At 53.7% G+C, this 26,290-nt stretch overlaps 7 protein-coding genes across 7 annotated transcripts; 2 read left to right on the top strand and 5 right to left on the bottom strand.

Moving 5' to 3' along the window:
• Nucleotides 1-4,859: 4,859 nt before the first annotated feature.
• MYCGRDRAFT_36977 (uncharacterized protein) lies at nt 4,860-7,214 on the bottom strand (the record flags this gene model as incomplete). The annotated part of the gene is made up of 4 exons (XM_003854729.1): nt 4,860-5,071; nt 5,124-5,252; nt 5,758-6,932; nt 7,141-7,214. 4 exons carry the CDS (start codon nt 7,212-7,214, stop codon nt 4,860-4,862), a joined length of 1,590 nt encoding a protein of 529 aa, XP_003854777.1.
• Nucleotides 7,215-7,994: 780 nt separating this feature from the next.
• MYCGRDRAFT_90455 (uncharacterized protein) lies at nt 7,995-10,181 on the bottom strand (the record flags this gene model as incomplete). Its single annotated transcript, XM_003854728.1, has 1 exon — nt 7,995-10,181. The coding sequence occupies one exon, from the start codon at nt 10,179-10,181 to the stop codon at nt 7,995-7,997; it is 2,187 nt and encodes a 728-aa protein (XP_003854776.1).
• A 207-nt stretch (nt 10,182-10,388) lies between these two features.
• MYCGRDRAFT_98983 (uncharacterized protein) lies at nt 10,389-12,721 on the top strand (the record flags this gene model as incomplete). The annotated part of the gene is made up of 5 exons (XM_003855699.1): nt 10,389-10,718; nt 10,775-11,014; nt 11,141-11,705; nt 11,757-11,893; nt 11,993-12,721. The coding sequence occupies 5 exons, from the start codon at nt 10,389-10,391 to the stop codon at nt 12,719-12,721; spliced, it is 2,001 nt and encodes a 666-aa protein (XP_003855747.1).
• Nucleotides 12,722-13,432: 711 nt separating this feature from the next.
• MYCGRDRAFT_90453 (uncharacterized protein) lies at nt 13,433-14,678 on the bottom strand (the record flags this gene model as incomplete). The annotated part of the gene is made up of 2 exons (XM_003854727.1): nt 13,433-14,426; nt 14,476-14,678. The coding sequence occupies 2 exons, from the start codon at nt 14,676-14,678 to the stop codon at nt 13,433-13,435; spliced, it is 1,197 nt and encodes a 398-aa protein (XP_003854775.1).
• Nucleotides 14,679-15,229: 551 nt separating this feature from the next.
• Nucleotides 15,230-16,496, bottom strand: MYCGRDRAFT_90452 (uncharacterized protein; the record flags this gene model as incomplete). The annotated part of the gene is made up of 3 exons (XM_003854726.1): nt 15,230-15,756; nt 15,913-16,313; nt 16,369-16,496. 3 exons carry the CDS (start codon nt 16,494-16,496, stop codon nt 15,230-15,232), a joined length of 1,056 nt encoding a protein of 351 aa, XP_003854774.1.
• Nucleotides 16,497-17,725: 1,229 nt separating this feature from the next.
• On the bottom strand, nt 17,726-23,140 carry MYCGRDRAFT_67859 (uncharacterized protein; the record flags this gene model as incomplete). Its single annotated transcript, XM_003854725.1, has 1 exon — nt 17,726-23,140. A coding segment is annotated over one exon (5,415 nt), but the record flags the coding sequence as incomplete, so codon positions are not given.
• A 351-nt stretch (nt 23,141-23,491) lies between these two features.
• On the top strand, nt 23,492-26,142 carry MYCGRDRAFT_54782 (uncharacterized protein; the record flags this gene model as incomplete). Its single annotated transcript, XM_003855700.1, has 6 exons — nt 23,492-23,539; nt 23,619-23,745; nt 23,801-23,925; nt 23,976-24,256; nt 24,309-25,648; nt 25,705-26,142. The coding sequence occupies 6 exons, from the start codon at nt 23,517-23,519 to the stop codon at nt 25,870-25,872; spliced, it is 2,064 nt and encodes a 687-aa protein (XP_003855748.1).
• Between the last annotated feature and the right edge of the window lie 148 nt (nt 26,143-26,290).

Genomic DNA, 26,290 nt, shown 5'->3' with positions numbered 1-26,290 from the left:
CGGCCAGCTTTGGAGGGAACAGCGGTTTTGTCGGCCATGTTGGTGTCAAGGCCGGCTTCGTCGTAGTACAAACATTCCCACTAAGCATCAGCCTGACTCTTCACGCTGGCACCAACGCAGTGGTTATAGCGTGACGCTATGGCTGGTGTCGATGAGTTTCTTTCGACGTCGGTCGTCCAGCATGCAGCATATCACTGCCGTCGTCGACGGCCATGTTCACTGCAACGTGTCGCCGGTCGATTTCATGCTGTCATCTCACCCGCCACGGAGTCATCGCCGTGGCAACATTTGCCCGCAGTTCCAGCCTCAATACGATTTGCCAGCATCCTCGGCAAAACCCTGGGATCGGGCACTTACGGCCGCTGATGACATTCAGCTCCCCAAAAAAGCATTCAAAGCGAGATGCGCACAGCATCGTCTGGAAACAAGACACTGGGCCTCTTTTGCCGCATTCCTTGTGATGGTGGTGGCTGGTCCTTGAGCCCACTTTCTCATCGCACCCGCAGAGTTCACGAATCGTCGAGCCGGCATTAGAATATGCACATTGGCGAGAAATTCGCTCATCGGTCATGCGGGCAGTGATTGGTCGAGCCGGCCAAAATGCAACTCTTACGGGCAAACCCACCGAGAACGAATCATGCGCATGATGCGCTGTATCCATCAGATCGCCTCGACAATTTACACATTAATGCAGGTGTACCGCAATTGCCGAACTTACCTATGCATGGCCGTCGCCGTCGATGAAAACATGCAGCCTGCGAGGTTGCGACCTCCCACGACGTGCATGAAGCAAGTACCTTATGCAACTGCAAGAGATACCCCGCTGCCAATTTTCGGTGCTCGCAGACGTCGAAGACTCTGCAACAGCTTCCAAATCACCTTGTAGAAAGACGAAACCCGCGATGAACGCGCTGCAAAATGCCACTTCGAGCGAGCTTGGCATGTTGAAGACCGTCACCATTGACTGTCTCAACTCAGCGAAAATGGTGATCTGCACCACTCAACACCGGATCCCACTGCCGAAGAAACGTGTATTTCCGACGCTCATCAGGAGAGAGCTTGACCTCGGATTCTCGCACCGCGGGTGCCATACTCTCATCGTGTCTCACATTCCTCCTTCCTGCAAGAGGCAACTGCATTCGTCGACGCCTATGTACCCTCTCCACGTACCAGCACACCACGCGGCACGATGCCCAACAAGGTCAAACTCCTGCGCCACGCATGCTAGATCGCCCAGACAGCTGGGACATTTGGCTTGTGACATGAGAGGAGCGGATCTTCGGTCTGAGACCAAGCTAGAACGTTGACAAATTTCTAGTCTGCTGCGGGATGAACAAGCACCCTACTACGGGACGGCGAACGGTGCTGGTGCAATGAACCTGCCTTGGACTTGGCGGGCCGCGCACATGGCCAACTCGACTTCTCCTGAATTGGACAAGGAACTATGCTGCTTTGGAGCAAAACATCTGAACAGGGCATGCCTGAGTTTGAAAGCGCCAGAAGATCTGACCGAAAGCAATAGATGTCACCAATCACCAATAATCATCATGACTCGGACTGCATTCAGACGCGTCCGTCCGCCCTGCCAGGACCAGGTCTCCAAACTTCGTCGTGGTACAAATGTCTACATTGGTATGCTGCTTTGAATAAGGTCTGGCCTGGTGTGAGCACATTCTTCTTCAGCACAAGGTCTGAATATGACCACTCACCCAAGACTGTGCTGGAGCACAGTCACATACCATTCTCCTCGGCCTCATGCGCTCCACGCCGACGGTCTCCACTTCAATGGGTCAGTCGTACACAATCTTTGCGGAAATCCTTCTGGAAGCGACTATACCATTGACGATCAACTCCGCGACATGCATAACCTTGCCTGACGGCTGCACACATTGCCACCCGCACTGATATACTGAATCATGGAAGCTGCTCAGTTCTCCGCAAAAACGTGGCATTCATGATTCAACGATGTTGAAAAGATCGGCGCAGCGGCGTGCTCTGCTTGACATTCTTGATTTTGTACACAGCACACAGGAATGGATATTTGTTCGTATTGCGTGTCGACGGAAGCATTATTGCCTCGTCACTTCGAAGGCTTCGTGCCTGCATGCCATGGCCGCATCGCTGTGATTCGGAGCATTTGAGCAATCCCATGCCAGCCAATCGATAAAACTTTGCTCATCGTTGAGCATGCATGTCTGGAACGAGTCAAGATCTTCAGGTACCTGCCAGAGACAGAAGTCTCGGAGAGCAGAACAGCAGTCCGAGTCCGGATGATCGACACGAAGGAAATCCGTGGCGTGCTTGATGCACTGAGACGGTCGTTGACGGGAAGCTCAGAACACGACTGGCCAGGAACTTGGATCTCACAAAACAGCATGATGAACGTTACAGTCATCACATTCACGTTCAGGCAACTCTGCATTGTGCATTGGCGAATCGCGGCAGCTACCGCGAGAGAAACAGAGTTCGCACGATACGAGTCGGCCAATCGACAAGTGGGAGCCCAATTTCCAAAAAGGCCAAATTGGGAAGGTGCGAACACAAAGCAACATTGACAGAAAGCCACATTCGGGTGTCGGAAGAACGTCGACAACAGCTTTCTCTTCTGCCGACCCGATATGCAACTCCACGGGATGTCACCTTACTTGTTGTTGATGTTGCTGCCTGTCGAGAGGAAAGCGGCGATCTTTTCTTGCGTTCTCCTGAATGGTACACGACGTAACATACCCACAGAAACGCAACGCCAAGGCTTGCCGCCGTGTTCTGGCCACTTTTGCAGGACGGTTGAACCGAAGCACATTTATTGTCAAGTATACTGGTCAAAGGACAAAACTCAGGTTCGGCGAGGTAGGTATACCAAATCTCCATCTTTCCAAATGTGACGAAGAGATCCCTCCAGCTTCAGAACACGTAGCCTTCCTCCCTTGGTGATCACGAGAAACATCATTCCAACCATGAAACCATCTTTCTTTGCATCAAGAAACATCATTTCTCCCAGGAAGAAACGAAGAACAAAGGTCAAGTCGTACCGCAAACCGCTTGGTTCTTCTTCAAACCACCACTTAAGAAGAGCTTCGTCTCCGCCAGCATGTTCTGCCGGCCATGTTCGTCTCGGCCTCCTCTTTTCTGGACCCCTCGGTGAACTCGCTCCTCTGGTGCAGTCGGAAAACTCTCCAACAACATTATCGCGGCATACCTTGCTGTGCGTGTGGTTGGGACTATTGGACCATATACTTCTCTGCGACTTTGAGTTCTGACCAGCCTGGCTCCTGGACGGTGTGATCACAGGCTCTTCTTGTCTAGGCAGCAGCATCGGGTCGATGCCATTCAGGCCGTGGTCAAGCGGATCTCCTTTACCATTGGGCAGGAGAGCCACCCTTGCTTGTCGGCCACAAGCTCCGACTGATTCCAGCCATGTCGGAGACAACTAAAGACGTCGTTCGATCCAGAGGCAAGGCTTTGACGATTCCACGTACACTTCCATCATCGAACTCCTTTTTTTTTTTGGATGAGATGGCCTCAATGCTTCTGACCAATCGACGATCGTTCCGGCTGGGATCGCTCAGCGGTAACTCCGCGACGAACTCTTCGATATGATGCAGTTCGACGAAAGTGTCGTACTGGACTCGGGGATTGCTCTGGTCTAGAGCTTACTGCGCCCGTCTCGGTGATGGCATGTACGATCGCAAGGCTCTCTCGGTCGTCTGGGCGATCGACGGTCCCAAAGAGCGCTGACCATGCTTGCTGTCCTGATCATTTCCGGCCGGCTTACTTGGACGCTTCGGTATTGCGACCAGTCCTTTGCTCAGAAGTCTCGGCAAGCTGTCTGTCTGCACACTGGCATGCACGCTCATCGAGCGTTCATGTCGTGTTGTGTGCACGCTTTCCTGGACGATCCGGCAGCTTCCTTGTAGACTTCACACGTACACGTTACAGACTACCGTTCGATAGGCGTACGAGTAAGTTCCCGTCTGAATACTAATACGTACAACGAACAGACCGGATACGCTTGCTTTGGCATCCCATGGATGACGAGACGACTCCCAGCATGTCAGTACGCTTGTATGACGGAAAGCGTGCGGAAAAGAGGTCAAGTTACTGCATTCTTTCTCTCGTCGACGATTCCAGACATGAATGGCTTGCGTCACCAATGTCGGGTTCGATGTTCCTTGGTTCGATGATATCAGCATGAAAACTCTTCAACTCTGCGCCATGGTATCATGCAAAGGACATCTGTTCACATCGATCGATCAGTGTCGACCTCGTACAGGTGTTTGACTGGAATCATATCTACTGCCAGTGTGTCAGGACCATTGCGGCAAATGGGTGATCCTGAAAGACGCGGTCGATCAAGCCAAGTCTGTTCGGCAGAACGACAAAGTAGTTTCGATGAACAGCATAGATGGATGTGTCCGCAGCAAGGAGGCCACGACATGGGAACGGAATGTCGTTCTCGCAGGTCAAAGACGCACCGCATGCAATCTCGTTGTTGTATACGAAGTCGTTGAGGACCAACCCTAACATATATAACCCTAACAGGGAGACGTCAAACTGCTTCCACACCGTCGGTGTCAAGCCCTGCAGTCACAACGCCAACGACGGTCATGTCACAAATCGTTCCATTTCTACTAACACAATTCTATAGCTGCTGAAGCAGTAATCCCAGTTCCCACGCCGGGGCCATGCGGTACTTTCATAAAACAAGCAAGACTCGCAGCACGAAATATCTGCTATCATCTGCCAACGCCATGCGCACGAAAGAGCAAAATTCTGGGTCAGCCACACTGCCAGAGACTGAGGATAGCCTTGACGTCAACTTTCCATCGGTCCGACGCTCTGATCAGAGGTGAAGTAGTCGTCTACCAGCGGCCGCCGCCACCGAGAGGAGCGTTATTCCCACCGGTCCAGCCGCCACGGCCTCCGCCACGACCTCCGCGCCCACCACGTCCGCCTCCGTGGTACCGGCCGCCTCCACCGCCACCGCCGTAGCGCGCCATCTCGGCGAGGCGAGGGTCGATCTGCTGCTTGGCCTCGGTCAGGAGACCGACAAGGTCGCGAGCTTGCTTGGAGTCTAGGCGAAGTTAGTATGTTGATGTCGGAATTTCGGAGACAGGGAGACTCACTGTCAGTAGTGAAGAGGGTGATGGCAGTGCCAGTGCGGCCAGCACGACCAGTACGGCCAATGCGATGCACGTAGTCCTCCGAGTTGTTGGGGTAATCATAGTTGAAAACGTGAGTAATGTCCTTGACGTCTTTCAACGCGCACATGATGTTAGTAAAGAGCTGCGTGTGGTGGGTGAGCGGGAGCAAGCAATAGCAATCCTTTGCCGGATGCGAGATCTGTCTGGTGCGCAATCATGCAACACTCGTGGCAACCTTGTCGCATGACGAAGGCGCTGGCGCTTTTGACGACGCACAATCACACATATTCAACCAAATGTCACGGGCCGTGCACATTCTCCTGGAGGGATCCTTGGACGCGCGCAGCTTTGAGACCAACGCAACATTGAAAGACTCGTAGTCCCGCTTCTCCACTGAAATGGTGCGAAGCAGAGAATACGGAAAGGCACAGCGAAGCAAAGCTCCGCTGACGAAAGTCTCCAAGGACCCTTTGTGAAGAACAAAGGAACACATACAGCCCTAGACGCGATGGTTATGTGTGCACGCCGAGCATGCGAGACGCAAGCCCGGCAGGACAGATCCCACACTTACTTGTGGGAAGGGGAGGGAAGATGAGGGGAGGGGTTGTAATCATACCGATACCACGAGAAGCCACATCAGTGGCCACCATGATTGGGCTCTTGCCCGTCTTGAACTCGTTGAGCACCCAATCGCGCTCGTTCTGCTGCTTGTCGCCGTGAATGGAAAGTGCTGGCCATCCGTCCTGGCGGAGCAGACGGGTGATCTCGTCGGCAACGCGCTTCGTGCTGGTGAAAATGAGAATCTTGTTGGCCTTATCCTCCATGATAGCCTCGAGGTGCTTCAGCATCTTGTCGCGCTTCTCGAAATCGGACACAACCTCGACAATCTGGTGAATGCGGTGGTTGGCGGACAGCTCGTGAGAGCCGATATTGACCTGAATGAAGTTTTGCTGGTAGTCCGAGGCAAGCTGGCGGACCTCCTTGGGCCAGGTAGCGGACCACATGCAGGTTTGACGATCTGGGCGAATCTGTCCGATGATTTTGCGGATTTGCGGCTCGAAACCCATGTCCAACATGCGATCGGCCTCGTCGAGGACGAGGTAGGTGACGCGGCGAAGGTTGGTCTTGCCGGACTCAAGCATGTCGATGAGACGACCTGGTGTTGCGATGACGACCTCGACACCTCTGCTGAGGTCGCGGATTTGGCCACCCTTTGGCACACCTCCGTAGACGCAAGTGTTGCGAATGCGAGATGACTTGCCGAACTTGCTGACCTCCTCTTGAATCTGAACGGCCAACTCACGGGTTGGGGCGAGAATGAGGACGATCGGGCCATCTCCTTGCGCGAGGAGTGGCTGTGCGTTGATGTGGACGATGGCGGGGAGAGTGTAGGTGAGAGTCTTTCCGGATCCGGTCTCGGCGACACCGACGACATCGCGACCAGAGAGAGACATGGGCCAGCCTTGAGACTGAATCGCGGTGGGCTTGTCGAAACCCTGCGCCTTGACCTCGCTCATGACATAATTCGGGAAACCGGCCTCGTCGAAGGTCTCGACTGGCTTGGGAACGTCGCGGCCCTGGATGGTGATCTGAGCCTTCTTGCGGAACTCGTCGACTTCGGCCTGACTGCGCGCGGCGACCGCGGGATCTTCCTTGTAGAACGACTTCTCGAACTTGGGAAGTGTGTTCATGTCCCACTGTTGCGTCTTGAGGCCTGCGCCGAGGTTGGACATGCGGTCGCCTGAAGCTCCGCCACCAAAACCACCGCCACCACCACCACCACCATAGCCACTCTGGCCACCTCCGGAGTATCCGTTTGAGCCGCTGTGAAGAATGAGTTAGCACATGTCGAGCTGAAAAATGTGCTGACTGTGAAATGAAAATAATGGACTTTACGAAAGCCCTCAGCGCGCCTTGACTTCAGGCTTACCCATAAGAATGAGAGCGATCATCGTAGCTATCCCGAGGACCGGCGTTGTAGCCACTGTTGTTTCCATACCCGCCATAGCCCCCACCCCCAGAGTATCCTCCTCGACCGCCTCCTCCACCATAACCACCGCCGCCGTAAGACATGATGTCGTGTGAGTGAGTGCGCTTATTGTTGTCGAGTGTGAAAAGCGTCGCGAGCGTGTCGTCGAAGAGAGCGTGGTTCGGTTGTGTGAAGTTCGAGATGTGTTGTGGTGAGAGTCGAGAGAGAGTAGAAGAGAGAAGCTGGGAGAATGATGAGAGTGGTGAAGGGAGGAGGCTTTGCAAAGAAAGTACAATTTTTCTTTCAAAGGGCAAGCGCGAAACGCTGGTTAGCGTAATTTAGACCTTGGCGCCTGAGGCAGAAGTCAGAAACGCATCAGCAAACTTTCACGTGCGTCTCACAGTTGACAACTCAGCAGAGGTGCTTGTGTAAACACGACCAAATAGATGTATAGATCGGTCAGTACACATTTTAAGAAGCTTCGTTGGCAGACATACTACATAGTCGACGAGGCAGTGCGCAGACGCGAGCAAATAGTGAATTACTGGTGACGCATGGAGACGAGGCCTGTTCCTTTGTGGTCACTTGAGATGAGATTCACTTGAATTCTTCATGTGCTCTTACCTCCGTGCCCCCGCCCCCAAAACTGCACAGACCATGCTAACCGAGCGAATTTTGTACGGTGAAAATGGCACAGAGACTTGGGGAGTCGGTCATGGAGATCCGTGCTACAACAGTCCACAGGGCTCATCGACGATGCGTCTCGCCACTCTTAACTGCACTTGATCTGGCAGAATCCACCCAGGTGGCTTGGACAGTGCAGCTTGAGCGGAGGCACGGAGGTTTGACCTGGGATCGGTATATTACTACAGCTCATGAGTCGATCACTGCTCTCGCATCGCGATCTCTCCTGGCAGGTCCACCATGCCGTTGTCTCTCCCCTCGCTGTCCCTGCGCAAGTCGCGACGTTTAGCATCCAAGCGTAATGAGTAATGGCCCCGCTCTTGTGGCTCGGAACCTGGCCTGCGCTGTACAAAGTCTCTCACTGCTCGTTCTGGCCTCAATCGTTCTTGCTTCCAGCGAGGTTCGTCTGGCACCGGAGCATATGCGTTTCGGGAGTCCGCACTGTCCTTGCCCTGCTCTCCGGCCGGACTGCCATCGAAGTTTTCACTTCTCCTTTGCTGCAGACGAGAACGGGACGTGGTCAAGGTCTTCAGCGATCGAGTCAACAAAGCGTTGAGTTGCGATCGGCGTTCGTGCCAAAGTTTGAACTGCTCTCTAGGAACAAGCTCTCGGCTCATCAGAGTATCGATGACGCTGATCACGTTGCGGAAGAAACCAGCTGTTTCGTCTTTGTCGTCGAGACGTTGCTCCGGGGTTATACCTACTTTTTTGTCAACGCCGTGGACCATGCGGCTTCGAAGAATGTGAATAAACGGATCGAGGCGGTCGATGGCCGTGGTAATGATATGACCAGAGTCTGTGGTAAGAGCAAGAGACAGATACTTTCGAAGCGCTGGCACGTCTGGGTACGCCATATGCTTTTGCATGTTGTCGATGATCTGCGTGGCGTGCTCCATTGTGCTGCTCGACTTGTGGTTGCGCGCGCAGACGTCCAGAGCATCACGATAGGTCTTACCGGTGACTTGAATGCCGACGTCATGCATCTGTTGTATGAGGGAAGCCGCCTGTCCAGACTGTCGATTGATCCCGTACAGGCGGAGTATCGCTTGGTAGTTGGCCATATCAGGTTTGATATTGTACGGCTCCGATGTGATGATGTTCCAGTATGCTAGCGCGGTCTTTGGTATCCGCATCAATGTGCACGCCCGAATGATGGAGCTCAGAATGGGGTTCCCGGGCTCCACCCATGCAAGACGGGTCGGTCGCTTGGGGTGCTGCGGATCATATGCGTGTGGTGCGACTGGCTTGAACGCATTCGATGCCGGTGTTGGGACCCATCCATCCTCGTCTACGACTGACGCAGGCTCCTCTTCGACATCCTTGTCCACTGGCTCCAGACGGACGTGCTCAATGCGGCGTTCTGGAGAGCCGACAGGCGCTATCTGCCGTTCTATGCTGGTGGTTTGCTGGACAAGACTTAGAACGTCGTCCCAGTCCTCGATGCGCTTGCTGATGCGAAGCAAATTTCCCATCTGGCTGACAAGCTCAGCGTCGAGCTGAAGCTCACCACTTCGCCATTTCGCGATGACCTCCTGCCAGATACGACGACCCTCATTGACCGCTTGTTGTCGTTGCGGTCCGATCTGTTCGACATAGGCCGTTCCGTCGATGGACCCAATAGCATCAAATCGAATCGCACTGAGTAGAGTTGTATATGTTATGGTGTCCGCACTACCAGGTCCGTGTTCCGGTATCTTGCCCGCTACTCCCCAAAGTGCATCCATGTCACCTGCGAGTGCGCACAACCTTAATACTGCATTGGTGTGCATGATACTCGGCTTGACTCTGCTCGTCGGGCTCGTCATGCTGTTGTATATGTTCGTTGCTTTGCTGACCGCCTCTGCTCTGATCTTTGTCCCAAGTTTTGTAGTATCTTGAGAAACCCCTCGAAACAGCAGCATGTAGGTATAGCTGTCTGGGAACTGTCCACGCTTCTTCATCTCGTTGTAAATTTTGATGGCATCGTTGACCCGTCCACGCTTCATATGCCAATCGATGGTATGGTTCCATGATACTATGCAAGACATGTTCCTGCTCGCCAATCGACACAGATCCAGCGCCTTCTGTGGCTTCTCGTTACGAAGCGTGTAATGGACATGCTCGGCGAGCTTGACTGGGTCTTTCAGAAACTCCAGTTCGGTCTGCAAAGCACGCTCTTCATGAAGTGTAAGACCTTTCTCCTTGTTCTCCGTTTCAACTGCATCCTTGCTCTTGCGTTTGGCTGGGAATGGTTTGGCCGTGGCGGTACTTGCCAGACTTCGTCGTTGACGGCCATTCGTGAGTCGAGGCGTGAGTAGGAGAGGTCTTTGAACGGATGTGCTGATCGTCCATGCATCGCCAGCGATGGCCCGAATGCAGCGCAAAGCACATGCACGACACTCCAACATGATCCTTTGGTCGAGATACCTTCAAGTCCACCATCGACAATTTGTCGCGGTCGCCAAACCATCGCGCTAAAACCTTCCGCCCCCAAATTGTCATACATCGCTCCTGGCAACGCGGTTTGTTGTGGCTTTTTTTTGAAAAGGGTTTCGGACCGCGTGCATCTTTCGAGGACCAGCTCCCTTGCAACATATCTCACTTCATCAGCAACCATGGAGCAACCCAAGCCCTCGACCGCGCTGTTCGATGTCTTTCTGAGACTCCGCCCTTCCACTGCCGTCGACAAGGAGCGATTTCTGGACGTCGAGCCCGGTGGCCTCTCAGCCCCAACCCATATCACGATCAAGCCTCCGACTGGCGATACAAGAAAGAGAGCAATTGAGAGATTCGCATTTACGAGAGTGTTTGAGGAGAATGCTGGACAGCGCGAACTATTCGAGACCACGGGAGCCGTGGAGCTCATTCAAGGCGTATTGGGAGCACCTGGCAGAGAGGGTCGTGATGGATTACTGGCGACTTTGGGTGTGACAGGATCGGGCAAGGTATGGATATGGATATCGACGTGGTATCATGCGAATCTCGATTGACAAAAGTATAGAGCCACACCATTCTCGGATCCCGATCACAGCGAGGACTGACGCAACTGACGCTCGACCTCCTCTTCACCCATACCGAGCCTCATCTCGTGGACGCCGACTCGAGCGAGGCCATCTTTTCTTCGCTATGTCACGCAGACGTATCTGAGTCCCAGCTGTGCTCTGCGACGCACTTCCTCGATGGCGCATTCGACGGAAACACTACCAATTCCCGCATGTCGCGCGCCCCCACGCCGGCCATGGTACGCGATTTCACGCCACATTCTCCGTCTTCGCGCATACCAGGCGCCTTTCCTTTGCAAAATGATCTCTTGTCGTCATCACCTCCACAGTCTGCTTACAAGCGTCTGTATCCTTCTCTGTCGAAGCATCAACGCTCCTCTCATGCTCAGATTTCTCCTTCAAGATCTCCTTTTTCTCAACTTTCTCGTGGACTCTCCAAGCTCACCTCTTCTTTGCAGGAGTCGTCCTTCATGTCTGCACCGGCCTCGAAGCGTTACCTCCCTCGCATCTCCACCCTACCGCAATCGCCATCGATCAACGATATTTCCATCGATATCGACGACAACGCCGAGTACGCGATTGTTGTTAGCATGTACGAGGTGTACAACGATCGAATCTTCGATCTTCTCACACCATCAATGGGCGCAAAATCAACCCAAAAACGTCGTGCTCTGCTCTTCAAGAGTACCGAGGGGTCTCCCGACAGGAAGGTGGTGGCTGGACTGAGGAAGGTGGTGTGCTCGAGTTTAGACGATGCTTTGTTGGTTTTGGAGACTGGCCTACAAGAGCGGAAGGTCGCTGGAACAGGGAGCAATGCCGCCAGCTCACGTAGTCATGGATTCTTCTGCGTTGATGTCAAGAAGCGACATCGGGGAAGGGGCGTGCCTGGGCCATGGTCCAGCAGCACCATGACCATTGTCGATCTTGCTGGTAAGATCTGCTCGACTCTATCGAAGAGTCTACTTTACTGACACTCTCAAGGTTCTGAACGAGCACGTGCCGCAAAGACAGCCGGTGCCACACTGGCAGAAGCTGGCAAAATCAACGAATCACTCATGTACCTTGGCCAATGCATGCAGATGCAATCGGACAATGCACACGCCACAACACCAAACCTCGTTCCATTCCGGCAATGCAAGCTCACTGAGCTGTTGTTCAGTAACAGCTTCCCGCATCACGGCGGACACAATGCCAGCGCTCACAAAGCGTCTCAAAAGGCCATTATGGTCGTCACTGCCGACCCGCTCGGCGACTTCAATGCTACAAGTCAGATCCTCCGATACAGTGCATTAGCTCGCGAAGTTACAGTGCCTCGGATCCCAAGCGTGACCTCGACAATATTGTCTGGGACGACCTTTAATGCAGCTCGACCAGGCACTGCATCGAGTGGACGCACAACACCCAGTGCCGTTGTCGAAGAACTTGAAGCCGCCCTCGCAGAACTCGAACGCCTGAGGGCAGATCTCGAAGTGACACAGCTACGCCTGGAAGAGGAGACACAGCGACGGATCGAAGCGGAGGCATCTTGGACCACAGCAGAGATGCGTATCGAGGACGTCGAAGCTGAGATCCGACAGGAGGTATTTGCCGAGATGGAGAGCCAAATGGCCCGAGAGCAACGAAGATGGCGTGCTGCCAGGGATGAGGAACAAGATCTCAACGATGCTCACATCGATCGGAAATTGGAGATCATGGCAAGAGGTATTCAGGTGGAGGTCTTTGAGGATGCTGAGGATGAGAAAGAGAATGCGCTGCCGTCCGACGTCGGAACGAAGTCTGGGAAGAACGATCAGAGACTAGAGGACTTGGAGGATGAGAATCAGAGACTCAGAGAGAGATTGGCGTTGGCGGAGAGGGAGCAAGGGCTGAGAAGTCCGAGCAAGAAGATGAGAGTTCTCAAGACAAGAAAGTGGGATGGCAGTGGCATGGGCCTTGACGATTTGTGATGCTTTACGACGACTGTGTTGAGACTGGTGGACAGGATGAATGGAGATAGCAGTAAGCCTTCGAAGCGTACTCGCCAGTGAGCAGTGAGCACGGCATGCTAAAACGATGTACAGATAAGTTACCAGAACATCATTTTGAACGTGCATGGCAGCGTGCATGGCAGCGTGCCTGGCAGTGTGCATGGTAGCGTTCATGGCAGCGTACATGGCAGTACACATGTCAGTCGCCGTGGCATGCTAAGAGAACGTACAGCTAAGTTAAGTAGACGACTATTCAAAGGTTCGGACAGGATACATGTACGGCTAATAAAACGTCCAGCAAATGTCCATGCACGGCCAGTGGGCAGTCAAGCTACCATATTTGTACGGCTATCATGCCGTCCAGTCAAGTTACCTACACGGCTATCGTCTCGTCAAAGCAAGCTAGCAGAACACTTTATTAAGCGTGCGGGTAAGACAGGATGGCAGGCCGATGGAGTACGCAGGTCGACTGATTGGACACCTTGTTCAGCGTACATGTAAGGCGTGACGGTGATCCCACGTCCTTGTCGCGAGCTACGTGCTTTCTTGTCCCTTTCCCATGGGTCCTTCAAAGACATCATACCAACATCTCCAGTTATTGCGCTGAAGTTCGCTCTTTCATCCTAGTTTCCTTCGCGCAATCTGTGCTTCATCTCTCCTTGTGCAATCCTCCCATCCAGTCGCCTTCGGTCAATTGCCATTTGCGGGTCGATAAGTCGCGGCCGCGACTGTCGAGATCTTGAAATGATCGTAACGGCACTCTCCGATGTAAAGACCGTTGTGCTTGTAGCAGTCCAAGCACAGGCCCCACAGGCGGTCCTTGTGCATGGCTCGGACGAGCTGAAGAGCCGCCGCGAATTTCTCCTCCACATCGATGCAGAAGTAGCATTCGTCGATCCTGTTGAGGTCGGGAGGGATGTGGACGGCGATGGCATCGACTGTCGTACGGAGAATGTTGGACCAGCGGGTAGACGGCCAGAGGTTGTCGTCGCGCAGATTCACCAGGCATTCTGTCCCGCCTTCTTTGTCCACGTAGCAGCCTTCTGGTCGCTGTTCCACATCGAAATCAGTCTTGTCGTCATCAGGCGCGCAACCCATGAGATGCTGGGTATTGCTGGCAAGGGCTTCGGCGCATGGCTCGACGAGGAGGTCTAAGTCGCATTTCAGGTCCGCTTTGGCTTGACGCTGACGGGCGAGGACTGCGTTTGCAAGATCGTATCGTTCGGGGTGACTGGCGAGCTTGGAAGCTTCTTGTCCTAGGCGCTCATTGAGGACGAAGCGGCTAGTGAAGCGCGCAAACCAGACGGCGTCGTTGAGGAGGTATGCGGCTTCGACCATCTGAAAGAGTGGCGGATTGCTGCACTTTGCGTAGATGTGGTCGAACCAAGTGGAGGCGGCGCGGCCAGCGGCGTTGACACAGTCGTACTTGGTGACCATGGCAGCGAAGTGGGACAGAGCGTTGGATTCGATGCGAGCTGGCAAGGAGTCGTTGCGCAGATGAAGCACGTTCATGAGGAGGAAGATCGTATCGCCGTCATCGTCGGGCAGGCGCACGACCTTTGCGTTGTCGCTGCGACAGGCTGTGCCATTGACGCCTCCTGTGGCTTCGTTTGATGTCTGGAACATGCGCTTGAAAACAGGAGACGTGATGCTGAGGACCTGGCTTGAGACACGAATGCCGATGCTGGAGAACTGTTAGCCCGGGACGGAGCGCGCATTTTTGGGTGACTTACGGTGTCGTGGAGCCTCCAACAGTGTCGACCATCAGCACAATGTCGCCTTCGCCGCAAACGTCGAGAGTAGTCGATTCATCTGATGATGCTGCGTTTACGACGGTGGGCATCGCGGTCAACATCAGACCTGGAGTCGCTGGTGATGGCAGGCCGAACATGGTCGTCTTCTGTCGCTTCACCAAGGGCTGGTCGTCGTCCGACATGGTGGCGACGTTGAGTGATGTTGAAGGATATCGAGTATGGTGGTGGGATCGATGCCGGATAATGCGTGCGCAAGATCTTGAGATGTTTACAATGGGTTGTTGTTTTGCATGTGATGAAGTGAAAGCTTGGACCAGGGGCAAACGCTGCGCTTTTCTTACGATTGTTCTTTCATTCACCTACCTTCACGACGATTGATACCTCAGGCAGCTATCTGGACTACCCACCCGCCATGTAAGCCGATTACGACAAGATCGAGACATCCAGATCTGAGGAAATCCTTGTCTTTCCTGGTTTGGACTCCTACCTCCGTGCTTCCGCTCAAACTGCACCGACCAAGCTAATCGAGCGAAGCATGTAGGGCGAGGAATGCGAAGAAGGTTGGTGAGCTCGGCATCGAAATCCGTTCTGCGACAACGATACGGTCCCGGTTAGTAGTTTGACTCCTCGTTGTCGCTCACATTTGCTTGGACAAAGTGCACCTAGGTAGCTTGGAGTGTACAGTTTGAGCGGAAGCACGGAGGTAGCACGCTTCTCCGTTTCTTCTCCGGCCTCATTGCCTACTCAACATCGCGCAACGGTCCTCAAGCTCTGGATCGGTCTCTGTTGCGTGCCTGTGTTTGAGGCAGTCCGACCAGCCGTATTGTGTGGAGATTGGAAGTCCAAGCTGGACGCTTTGGACAACGCAATGAAGGCAGGGCTTGGGGAGAAGCTCTCGAACGTGCATCTCCTGAGCTCTGAGCGCCTCGGCCAACTCCATGATTGACGGAGCTTTGCAGACGTAGCAGGCATTGCAACATGGTACCGGATCGAGGTGCAAAAAGCTGCAGGGGTTTGCCATGTCCTTGCGAAAGGTGTTGAAGACTTCATCAAGGCTGAGTGTGGCGAGTTTCGTCGATGGCCATAATCCTCTGGAGCACAAAAGCTTTGTGAAGTCGAAGTTGTACTGCTGGGCTGCTGTGCAGTGGGTTGCGCAGTCGCCAGCAAGTCTACCGTTGTAGTCCAGTACGTCAAACATCCACCTCTCCACGATCCGCCTCGTTTGACTGTGGAAGTAGGCGAGGGTGCTCTGAAGCGACTCTGCAGAGGGTGTTAGCGGGTATCGCATCGGAGGAGGCTGTAACTAACCAAAAACGAAGCTTAATTCCGAAGCCGACCGGTCTGCAAGGACATCTTCGTACTTGTCTGTAAACGACCGCGGGAAGTCCAAGTGCAGCATTCCCAACTCGACCCGACCTTTGCTCCTTAAGACGATCTCCGAGCTTAATTCTGCAAATAACCCAGGCAGGCTCAGCAGGTGCGCCGACACAAGAAGGCTGAGCAAGCCTCTCTGGTCGGTGATCTCTATCAGGTTCTTGATGGTCGATACCGCAAATGGTCTGACGGCCGCGGTAGCTTTGTACTTATTCGCAAGCAAAGCCATGCGGTACAAAGACACCTCGTCGATCGTTTGCGAAAGTTGGTCGTATCGCTTATGGAGAACTCGGCAGAAGTCGAGCATATTCTCACCCAGAGCCAGTCGGATGTCCCATTCGTCACCTTCAATGGTGTATATCAACATGTTGGCGAAGACGGGAGAGGCAAGTCGCAGCACTTCGCGACTGACCAGGAGTCTCACGCGGCGGTGGTGTTGGTTGCTGTAGACTTGTTCAGCACTGGTAACGGACGTTGATCTCAACTGTCCTCACGTACAGCTGATACATGGTTGCATTATTGCATTCGAGTTGGTCGCCGGCACCATGGCATGTGAGGAACATATCGCCATGCTCGGCGACGAACACATCTTGGGTAAGGGACGTCGTTTCGATGGTATCGTGCATTTTGATACACTTGTTTGTCGTCTGATCGTGGGTGGATTGCACGGAAGGCAGTCAAAACCACAACGACCTTATACCTCTTCAATGCCATATTTTGCTAACGCAAGACTAGCCTATTGAGACTACAACCGTAGGTCGCCTCCCGACATCTGGAAGATAATGCGGTACGGCGTCCTGATTGGCTTTGATGTGAACAGACTCGTGCTTGACATGGTAAGCTTTGGCGTGCTCCATGGGACTGATGGCCAAGATACATATAGTGACGGGACCCTATTCTCGACATGCTTTCCTGACTTGCCTATACACCCTGTCAGCGCAGGAAATAGAGTTGTTGGATTGATTGTAAAGACCCACAGGAGAGGAACATGAAAGCAAGTAGCTAGCGACATCGACGTGGACGTGAAGTCACCGTCAGACCAGCCGTTTTCGATAGCTCCTTGCTCCCGCTCGAACTAGACACTCCAAGCCAATGACGGCCACTCCCCTCGGTGCAGTATATGCATTAGCGAAGAGATACATTACCGACAGTCTGTAGACTTTCACACTGGACCGTCCTAATGCACAACTCCCCATCTTCCTGCGCAATCTTCGACGTACAGGTCTCGCTCGATTAGCTGGGATTGTGCAGTTCGAGCTGGAGAAGGAAGGTGAGGTAGTTTTCAAAAGCTCTCGCCTCAACCTTCACGCTCAGCTGTATGATCTGGCATTTCGTTGTCCTCCTGCATCCTCACATCCTCGTCCACCTGCTCATCCTCCATGTCCTCATCGTCTTCCGAGTCATCGGGCTTGATTAGCTGATTGACGAAATCGCTGCCAGGGAACACTGGTCTCGAGCGCACAGCTTGCTGTCCGTCCGCACTCTCTGCCTGCGCAGGCTTGCTGAGCTCAATCATCCAGTCGACACCAGGAAACACTGGCCTCGGACGCATGACTTGCTGTCCATCCGCATCAGTGGTCTGCTCCATGTTTACGACAGCCAGACCAGGGAACATGGGTCGTATGAGTTGACGCTGCGCGCTCCCCGCATCGTTCTCCTCGCCTTCGCCCTCCGCTTCAGCTTCGTCGCCCTCCTCCTCCAGCTCACTGAGCTCGCTCTCATCGTCCGCGCTATCGTGGATGCTACCGGGAGCGCTGTTCTGTGCGGAGTTTTCTGCTGAAGTCAAGCCACGCTGCCTGTCTATGACAATTTGGATAGGTCTGATAACGGGGCCTTCAGTCTTCGAGGCTCCAGAGGTGGCGCCACCAGATGCGGTAGACTTTTGGAAGCCAGCTTCAGCGCACGTGCGGATCTCCCGTCGACCAACGCCAGTCTTACGTCGAGAGGGAGCGGGCTCTGTGGGCTGCGGTGTGGTGGTGGAGACTGCTGGGTCTGGCCGCGTGGGGGCTTCGGACGCGCCATCGATGTTCATGAGATGGTGCAGGCTCATCATCGGGTTCCTAGGTGGACTAACGACAGGCGGAGGCTGTCGTCTCGCTTCCTCCTCCTGCTCCTGCTGAACTCTGCGTTCCTCGTCCCAGAGGGTCTTCCCGATGGTGTTGAAGAGGTGAGCGTACGAGTCGCCGATGAGATCGTCGATGGCGCCAGGTTTCATCAAGGACTGATTGATCTTCTTCAATTCCTGCACTTCACGCAGCACGTCCAAAGCGCGGCTCGCGCCCTGATCCTGGCTCTGCATCCATTTCTCCAGACATGGTTTGCGGGCGAGGAAGTCTTCGTGGGCGATGTTACTGAAGGTAGAGGTCTCTAGGCCTTCGGGGAGCTCGGCATAAGCACGCAGTAGTGCCAGGTATGCATTGCAGATATCTTGCCACACGAGACTGTGCTCAAAGATGTCGTGAAGGCGTTTGCGCACACGTCTAGCCAAGGTCTCAAGGCTGGCCCGGTCACCGAGCTCTTTCAAAATCTGCACGAAAAAGCGAGTATATCGGGCAGTATAGACGAAGTGACGACCTGCTCGTTCGCTCTCGGGCCGCCAGACTTGCAAGTTCATGGTCTTGGTAAACATTTGCTGTGTGAGTTCGTTCTTCGCACCAGATGCCCCCCAGTTTCGACCCGCTCCAGCAACTTCAGCACTAGGCATACTGTATACGATCTGTGCGGCGCGAGCAATCATTCGGTGGTACCAATTCGATTTGTCCGCAGTGCGAAGGTTCTTGAGCACAGCGACCATGAATGCAGGCCAGCCGTCCGTGTTGTCCGGGAATGTCTCCTTGCGTGCATGATGAGTATGATCGAGCGCTTCTTTAGCCTGAGCCAGATCTATGCTACCTCGAAGGACCAGCTTGTGCACGATAGTCACGAGCTTGTAATGGGGTTCGAGAACAGGCTCTCGCTTGCTGTCACGAGATTCCTTCTTGTCCTTGTCCGGTAGCAGTTCAAGCGCACGCACGAAAGATTCCAGCACGCGGACCGCAGGCGGAGGAATGTCGTGGCGCCTGACGGACTCTGTCGCGGAGTGCATTTTCCAGAGGCACTTCCCGATCATATAGTGCAGCATCCAATTATCAGGTTTGCCGGCGAGTGCTCTACCGAAAAGCACACTGGCCAATTTCCACGCCGTGTACACCCGCAGCGGCTGGAATGCCGGCTCTTTGATGACACCACGTTCGTTTGACACAAATCTGTCAATATCCTCGAGAGCAAATGCTTGCATGGAGAATGGCTCTCGTGACGAGCTGTAGAGACGTGTTGCGAAGTCAGTGTAGAGCTCAGTCATCTTGGCAGAAGTCTCGAATCCAAAGTCTGCGGACCGTTGAGCTAACGCAGTGGCCATCGTGTAGCAGTGAATCGCATTTCTTTGAAGCACAATGATGTCAGGCATCTGCGTGTTGAGCTTCTCGGCCGACCAGACGACACTCTCTTCGATCTTGGTGTCGTAAGCCTGGGCCAGTCTGAACCAAGTCTCCCAATGCTCCATAGCAAACTCAAGATCTTGCGTAAAGAATGCAATGGCGATGTCGACATCTTCGGTCGGTACCGCGGCAGTCCTCTTCTGTGAACGAAACCTCGTGAGCGATATCTGGCCCATCAGGAAGTACCATCCCTTCGAAGCAAGCGGTGCGTCCTCTCTCGCAACTGACGTTGCCATGATATGATTGCCTTCACCCTTCAGACAGTTGTAAATGTCGAGAGGATTGAGGGGCGATCGAAGATAGGTACGGTAGACATCTCGGTTACGCAGAATCGCGTCCGTGGGCTTCTTCTTGGGTAGTGCACCATGCACCTTCTCGATCGTGTCCTTCAGAGTGTGCTTCACCAGATCCTTCATTGCTAGCTTGGAAGATTGCGCGAGTAACAGGTCGGTAGCCTGCATTGCTGATCCGCGGTCGAGGATGGCATCTTTCGTGCAGCCGTGCTCGATGAGCTCATAGGAAGGGTTCAAGAAGCAGTTCAAACCGTAGAGATCGTACAGCGTCTGCGCCTGCTCGCTGTCGTAGCCATCGATGTGACTCATGTGCAGGAACTCTTCTTTGAGCAGTCGAACAAAGGCACGGTTCAAACTGCCACAGATAGTTCGGATCCCTAGGTTGCGATGTACTGTCCGGAGGAAATCGAACCGATCTTCCAGAGGAGTGGGAAACAGCTCGGCATTCTGGGAGATGGCTTCCTTGAAGAGCGCGTAAAGCATGATCCACATTTGGACTTGCGCCTCGTGCATCAGCTTACTGACCGCGGTGAAGGAGCTTGCGGCGTTACCATTGGCGAGGGTCGGTGGCTGTGCTTGCCCGACGCGAATCACGTCCTCGGTCACATTGAAGACTTGGATGAGTTGCAGAATCTCGCCGAAGCTGTCCACCGCTAGTCTCAATCCCGACTCATCAATACACTCTAGCGGGTTCTCAGAAGTGTTGATCAACTCGTACAACTTCTTGACCATGTCCAGAAGAAGGCGGAACGACTTCAGAACCGTGACCTGGCGCTCGCTGCTCTCCGCATCGACGACCTCAAATCTCTTGAGCTCGCCTAGGATCATGCGTATCATGCGAAAGTAGCAATACACCACCATGGGGGTGTACTCGATGGCATAGTATGCATCACGAAGGCGCTGCCATAGGAGAAGCCTGATGGAAATGTGGCTGCTTTCCAGAAATTTGATCAATTCCGGCGAGACATGCGAAAGTGTCGCCGATGCCGACTCTGATGAATCGTCGGCCACGAGAGGATTGAGAGCGATAGCAGGATCAAGCGACTCAAGCAGGGGTTCGAGGTTCTCAATGACAGCAGCGGGATCACCGAGGTCCTGATCCGTGACCTTCAGAAAGAAATCTCTGGTCGTCAATTTCGAAACCTCCCGGTCTAGAGCTGATGTTGACAGCTCAGGCATGATCGCATTGTTCTGCAGGTAAATAGCTGGCTGTCCGGATGCCACAAGTACGGAGCGCAGGTCGCGCATACATTCAATAACATGATCCTGGGAGACTTCCGAGGATGCGCCGATATTGAAGGTGGTCGCCCAGAGGAACCGCAGGTTGAGTGTCGACTCCAGTCGACCAGAACCCTCGATAGTGGCATTCAGCTGTACGACCTCTCGCGCAAGCTCAGACCAACGTTGCAAGCGGTCTCCTTGCTCTATGACGGTATCTTCATCGACCCCACTATTGGGCTGCTTGATCAAGCAGTAGATGTCGAGATGCAGCTCGAAGATTGTCTGGATTACTTCCGCAAGGGAAAGTATCGCGGGACTAAGTTGTGCCTCGTCCTGAGCCTCCAGTTCGGAGCACGCTAGACGAAAGATACTGCGATCGAAGTTGACAAGAGTCCGGACGATCATGGTCTTCAGATGCTCGGGCCAGAGGAATTCAGTGTAAGTGTTGCCCTGAACAGAGAGCCCGGGTCGCAACATCGCCTGGATGAACAGCCAAGCCACGTCTTCGACCAACAGCCAGCCCGAATTGACCGACTGCAGCAGCTCTGCAAGACCATCATCGGGACATGTTGGAAGTTTGGCAATGCTCTTAGATGTGCCCCCTGACGCAAACATGCTTCCCGCTGAAGAGGCGCTTGAACCTTTGCTGATGTCCAGATTCTCCCCACCATGAAGGATGAGATTCGCCAATTGGTTGTTGTACTTCTGCAGAAACGCCTGGAGATCAGATCTGGCATGTCTCAAATCTGATATTGACGGCTCTGCCTCATGCGATGGTGTGCTGGATTCTGTAGTTGACAATTGCATGTCTTGCCTGACATTTCTGCAGGCGCCGAAGCCGACAATGCCGATCCTTTCGTAGAGGTTACCCACCGTCTCAAACATCCAATCATCTGCTGCTTGGACTTCGTTCAGTTGTTGCTCAAACTCCCAGCGAGCGTTCGCGTCGATGATAGCCTGGCGACTATCTTCGCCGTTAATGTTCGATTCTCGACCACGGGTGGTTCTCCTTTTGGAGCGACTTTCCTCCGTCCCTTCATTAAGGCCAGCAGTGTCTCCAGAACGCTTCCTCGAGGGTAGAACTACGACAGATGTGTCGATCATTTCTGCGTCTTCGTCCGCTGGATCGGGCGCAGGACCCATGCTAGGGTCGGCGAACGCGATCTGAGGCTGCACTGTAGGTACTCCATGATCCAGACCTGGGAACTGCTCTGCTATCGACGTTGGAAATGCAGTGTTGTTGACTAGGTTCGGCGGCGGCGATTGCTCTTCAGGAGAGCTTGATGGGTCGTGCACCTTCATCGATCCAGATTGTGTAGCGGAGAGATCAAAGCAAACTGCTTGACCCACGCAGTCCACAGATTTGCCGTGCTGCGCTGCCATTAGATGACGGAGTAGCTCTTCGCCCAAATCAGCCCAAGTCGCTGGCGTTTTGAGGATCGCGCGCTTTGGATGAATGGCTTCGGCTTTTTGCCGGTCTTGTGCTCGCAAGGTTGCCTGATGTGAGATCATGCCATCGTATGGATGCAGTCCCTGCTTGAGAAGTTTTGACAGGGCTTTACGCTTGGTGGTGGAGAGTGGGCCTTGCAGCATGGATAGTTGATCTTGCAAGGCTGCGATCAGATCACGTAGCTGCTCTCCTGCAAAGCCTTCCTCCAACCCAGGAAGCGACAGCACACCATTCAATCCATCATCATCGCCGTCGAGGACAGACTCGAGACAGAAGCGAGCGACTCGTTTGCTATCCAGAATCTCGCCAACGGATGCCGTTCGTCGCCAGAGGTCGATATCACTGTCATCCTTGTCAAGAGCTTTGACGAAATGATCCAAGGCCACAAGCGCATCGGCCAGGACTTGGTTGAGCGTGACATTAAATTGGTCCAGCTTGGCATCCAGTGCATCCAATTTGAACTGAGCGAAGTTCTTGTGCGACAGATGCAGGACTTGGGGTAGAGTGCTCGGGCCGGTGTCTAGACTGGTGGCAGCGGTCACGGAGCCAGAAACCACATCATCCCATAGTCCGTCGATCTCCGGTGCTGCACCGTAAAGTTCGATACGCTGAAGCTCCGCTTGCGATTCGGGGTATTTGAAGATGTCGGAGTCGAAGAGTGCCTGGTATGCTTCGGATGCCTGTGCGAAAGAATCTGGACCTTCTGAGTGGTATTTGAGGGCGATCTGGTAGAGCTTCAGAGCTTCTTCGATTTGGATCTCTTTCGTGTCGTCGATCTCGATATCAGACTCGTCGTCAGATTCGATGTTCAGCGCATTGAAGCCGGACATGGTTGCGACAGTTCAATATTCGTGCAGAACATCACCCGGACATGACGCTCTTTCTCAACAGTGACGCTGCATGTGCGAGTGATGTTGTCGTTGGCATGCGCTGCCGTGACATTCATTGGTGAAGTGTCGTCGCGTATTCGAGACAAGTAGTTCTAGAGGTCGCGTCCGAGCTAAAGTGCGGGTAAGGCAGGGGCCACTCACTCGAGACGGCACGGGCCGCTGCTCTTATTGAGAGCTCCCCCAGAGTTGTTGACTGAGGTTGGTTCTAGGATCGATCACTCGATAAATTGTCCTCATTCTCGTTCCACACTTTTGCAATTCCCGGATCGTCTGACAACACTTCAGAAGTGAGACTGCCGATATCGACGCCCCGAAAATGGTGGCAACCAGCGTGCCAGAGTAAGCCGGCTCCCAGACAAGCTTCGTGGCCGTACTTACATGCGGCTGAAGGGGATTCACGCTGACAGTCCGCCTGCAGGCTCTTCGAAGACGACGCACATCCCGTGATCGATGTTCGAACCGAAAGTCTACAGACACTGCGAGAGCTTGGTCCACCCGATCTCATACACCTTATAAAGCAACCGAACAAGTCGACCACGAAACAGGTAAGCACGGGTTGGAGTTGGAGGGAGAGATATCCCAAGCTGAGTGAATGTTGAGGTCGGAGTCTATCACCATGCGACCGGAATTGACGCATCGTCGTCGGCGAGTTTGGCAGCATACATCAATACCTTGACCTACGGACCCAGCAGCGCAGTCAACAAAGTGACATCTGGACTTTACTGGTTTGTGCTGGCCGTGCTCCCCTGGTGCAACGTGAGACTGACCGTCGCAGCTGCTACAATGCGTTCTCTCGAGTCGATATGCGTGTGCAAGTACAGATCCCCGGAACCGTCGAAAGCTACTGTGTGGATGAGCGAGGGAACAAATTGGAGGCCACAGAAGAGCACTGGTTGGAAACATATCTCTGCAGTGTCTTGAGAGCATACTCGTATGCGGATACTGGGTCGGGGGATGTCATGAAGCGCATCATTGGCGTGCGGCGATTCAACCCGATCACGAGTACCGAGCAAGAGCACCGGTTTCTCGAGGCAGCAGAGAAGCTATTTTTCAGCGGTGGGTCAAAACGACAAGGCGTGGACGGAGAAGGCATACTGATAGCATGCAGGCTGGCAACTCGGATCGGATCCGGAGATCCAGGTCCCGAACCTCGTGTCGAATCACTTGACGTCTGGACTTTTAAACTACATCAAAACCACTGGACGATTTTCCTCCGGAATCAATCTCTTCGAGAAGCTGCGAGAGAGAGATCCTGAGATCTCGTCCCTCCTCGCTCGGGTCTACATTGCTGCCGATGAGGAAGTGAAGGCGGTCAAGTTGCTTAACGAAGCCGTTCGAGACTTGCCGATGGACTACTCAATACTGGATTGTCAAGCTGAGTTCTGCAATCGCAAGGGTCGAGGCGATCTCGCGTTGGAGATCGCAAAGCGCGGCGTTGTTTCTGCGCCCAGCGAATTCTGTACCTGGGCTCGATTGGCGGAGATTTATGTTTCGATGGAGCAGTGGGATCTGGCACTACTGACACTCAACTCCTGCCCAATGTTCACTTACCAAGACAAAGATGCGCCTCGACTACCGGAACCGCTCCGAGTGTCTCTACCACTGGCTGCCGAGACCATCTGCGACGAAATTGATGACGCCGGCGCAACTCCCGACTCCGAAATGGTTCACCCAACGTTACGTAGATTGTCTGCTGGGAACTACAAAGGAACGTTTCACAAGGCTTACATACTCCTGACCGAGATCACGAAGAAGATTGGATGGGACCAACTGCTCAAGATCAGAAGTCAAGTCTTTGTGATGGAGGAGGAGTATCGTCACGAGAAGCAGGTACCACAAACGGGATCTGCAAGCAGGAATGCCAGCACCGTGGCTTTGAGGAGTACGGATACGCCCCAAATGAATGGTCACGGGGATCAGGAAGGGAGACCCTCAGATGCGGGCACCGAAGACATGGTTAATGGGCAGCACGAAGCTCCAGCAGAGTCGTCGACTCTAGATGCGAACGTTTCAAAGCCATCAACTACCATCACCGCCAGATCAAATTCCGAAACACCACAACCTCAACCGCCGGGCGATCCGTCTCATCAATCATATACGCAATTTCAGCACAAGCGACTTTGCGAACGATGGCTGGACAACCTATTCATGGTCCTGTACGAGGATCTTCGCATCTACACCATCTGGAGAACCGAGGCATCGCAGTACAAGCAGCAACAATTGGCGTACAAGAAGAGTGCAGAAGAGTGGGAGATACTAGGAGATCTGGCCGAGCGACTACATCATCCCGAGGAAGCCATTGAGGCCTGGCAAGCGTGCCTTAGCATGCGCTTCAGTCCAAAGGCGATGAGAGGCGTGTTGGCGCTGTATGAACGACAGGGTGATTTCAGGAGCATGCTTGGTGCTTTGATCCGCTTGGTGGCTTGGCAATTCAGGTGGTATTCAGAGGTGAGTGCTGGTGGTGATGTTGTCCCGCGCGGGCCGACATGCTGACTGTGTCATAGTTCTCCCCTGATCTGATCTACGCCATTCGAAAACTCATCGAAGACGAAGGCGCGGTCAAAGTCAGGAGTATCGTTCAGGCTACGAGCTTGCCCCAGCCTGTGCTTGACTTGACACATCAGTACGCCGCTCTCTGTGCGGCTTTCAAAAGCGATGGTAATGACGGTTGAAGATCTTGGTTGCTACCATTCTAGCGGCGGCGTTGTGGGATAAGACCCACGGGATGGCGATAAGGGTCCAGCGACGGAGGAAGTGCGAACATCGCGTCCATTCGCACGCTCTGAACGCATTGAAGGCGTGGAATATTGACCTTGGCGAAGCATGCCGCCAGATGTCAGATCTGCATTGACGTGGACCGCATAGCTTTGACGTCCACATCGATTGCACTCAGCTACGAAGCAGAAGTAGTCGCGAAGTTGTACAACGTCTGCATCCTCTCATCACATCGCCCAAATCATATCCCCAGGAGTCCTCTATACTGCATCGTCAAAGGCTGATGCAATGCTCCCAGATGAATTCAGCTTCTCTGAAGCTCCTCTATAACCCTCTATGGCTGAACATTGCCACTAAAACTGCGTTGAAAGCGTC

Source organism: Zymoseptoria tritici, chromosome 2 (genome assembly GCF_000219625.1).
Source record: "Zymoseptoria tritici IPO323 chromosome 2, whole genome shotgun sequence".
NCBI classification, from domain to species: Eukaryota; Fungi; Ascomycota; class Dothideomycetes; order Mycosphaerellales; family Mycosphaerellaceae; genus Zymoseptoria; species Zymoseptoria tritici.
The sequence above is the reverse complement of the archived record's forward strand: the minus strand, read 5'-3'. Positions and strand labels throughout refer to the sequence as shown.